Genomic DNA, 2109 nt, shown 5'->3' with positions numbered 1-2109 from the left:
ATCCTCAGATAACAACTTCAAAGAAAAAGATCTCAGCAGATCCTCGCTCTGAGAGCAAGGATCGTTCAGCGTGAGCGGTATGGACGAAGGCACAAAGCACTCTGTAGGCTTCTGGTTGTAGCGAAGCTACACACACTGCTCGCCAGGATCGAGGTCGTCCTTCAAAAGGGGATAGTAAGTTTGCTTCAGGATGCCACATTCACCTGTGCATGAGAGATGGGAGGATAAGACCGAGAGCGTTCACACCTTCGCCACCTTTTCCACGGAGCAGTCTACCATACCCTTGCATTCCCCAATCCGTGCCCCAGGAGTTCTTGAACTCCCAATATCTATGAGCAGATTGGTAATCCTCAGTGAAGGCCACACTCACTTGGTGCCGTCTTTATCCTCCCCATAACCAGTGATCAACACACTGTGCGATGACTTGTATTTGTCACAGGCGTCGGCTGGAAGGGAAGAGAGCAGTGAACATTTTCTAGAGGAAGCCGGGGGTCCAAAGCGCTCGCAAGTCTCCAGAAACTGTTTGCTGATCCACCCGGCTTATTCTCACGAACGCTCTGCCCCCCATAAGGATGACATCACTGTGCAGTCGAGGCCTCACATTTGTAGATCCCTCCTTTATATTGCTTAAAGTCCGCGGGGAAAGCGTTGAGAATTGCGGACACTGGCTGCTGAGCTACACCCTGCAGCAGCTCCTCGAGATCTCCTTCCTTGATCGGCCACCAAGCAATCAAATCCCCAGGCTGATTATAGAAAGCTCGAATGATGATGATGATACATCAACTCACTGCCAAGCATTGCTTGTTTACATCCCTAGTTATAGTGGTCTTGCATGTACCAGCTGCCGCGACGTAAGGGTAGGCGGATTCTGACACGATTCCTCTCTCTCTCGTATATTGGTAACTGGTAACCTGGAAGCCACCTTTGCAACCCCTGAGGAAAACGAGTAGACTCTCGGAAGTTCCGAGTCGGAACGCCAACAGCCAATCAACAGTTGATACTCATTGCCGAAAGATGCGCTGCAGTCGACGATTTGTTGAACAGACAACTGGATAAGATTGTTCGTCTTAATCTGGAAGATACCCTCAGTAGCCTCTGAAGGAACAAGAGAAGATAACCATGAAGATCATCGTAGAATATACCCACCCGTCGTAGCTATAGCATAACAGCAACCACAGCCAGCTTGGTTACGAACAGGAGTGACCGCACCAGCAGCTCGCCAATCTACGCTTTTTGGTGGCGCCAGGACTCTCAACTTTTTCTTGAGACGGATACCTTGCAACTCATTTGACCCAAACAACTGATTACTTATTGATCCTTACCCTCTTCAGAGTTAGGGTCGATGATCCTCGCGACCTTGGGTGAGATATGGTCGTTGCATTCCAACAAGTCTGCGAATTCTTTGTCAGTCATCGTGGCAAACTCAGTCAGCCCTATTTGATACAGCGAATCTGAAATGAGAATACCTCCAGAAAGTATGCAGCTACTCATGATACTTGCGTTCTGACTATCAATCATGCGAGCATAGCTGGCGGCGAAAATGCTTTTTCTAAAAGCATCTTCAGTACTGTTGAAATTTAGTCGATACCTGTTGAGGCAGGATATGGCTTCATCGATGCAGAAACCGAACTCACTTCTGCTTGTGTTGTACATATGCTTCATCGAGGTCCGCACTAGCCGAGAGCAAAGCAGAGGTAGCGAATGCGATGGCTAGATACATCTAAGCTGCGGTTAATCAACAAGAATTGGGGTTTCTGGAGCAGATGTTAAATCTCTCGGTTCTTCAATCCATTGCGGTCAAGTGGGATGCGGCGCAAATGGACTTGTGCGAGAAACTCATGAGGACCTTACCGTGAGATTCCCACGTTTTCAACTCCCCATCGAGTTTCATTCGCATTCTAGTATTTTCTGATGCACTAACTAGACTCTTAAGAGGTGTGACTACAGTAATACTTGCAGCGAGTCCCACAGTATTCTTAGCGGGTGTTGATACAGAATCCTTCTTTAAGATTGAGAAATTTTCCCAGATCTGAAAAGACATACCTCTTGTGCGCAGTCTGCTCAGCGTGGGAGTCCCACGGTGGGACCTTCAATCGTTATAAAATACTT

General features: G+C 47.8%; 1 protein-coding gene across 1 annotated transcript; it reads right to left on the bottom strand.

The window, feature by feature from the left end:
• Positions 1–126: 126 nt before the first annotated feature.
• Positions 127–1720, bottom strand: Pmar_PMAR020193 (cathepsin L, putative; the record flags this gene model as incomplete). Its single annotated transcript, XM_002783681.1, has 10 exons — positions 127–203; positions 247–329; positions 371–446; positions 602–743; positions 789–933; positions 1002–1095; positions 1147–1275; positions 1323–1451; positions 1488–1588; positions 1635–1720. The coding sequence occupies 10 exons, from the start codon at positions 1718–1720 to the stop codon at positions 127–129; spliced, it is 1062 nt and encodes a 353-aa protein (XP_002783727.1).
• Between the last annotated feature and the right edge of the window lie 389 nt (positions 1721–2109).

Source organism: Perkinsus marinus (genome assembly GCF_000006405.1).
Source record: "Perkinsus marinus ATCC 50983 genomic scaffold scf_1104296936640, whole genome shotgun sequence".
Classification (NCBI taxonomy): Eukaryota; Perkinsozoa; order Perkinsida; family Perkinsidae; genus Perkinsus; species Perkinsus marinus.
The sequence above is the reverse complement of the archived record's forward strand: the minus strand, read 5'-3'. Positions and strand labels throughout refer to the sequence as shown.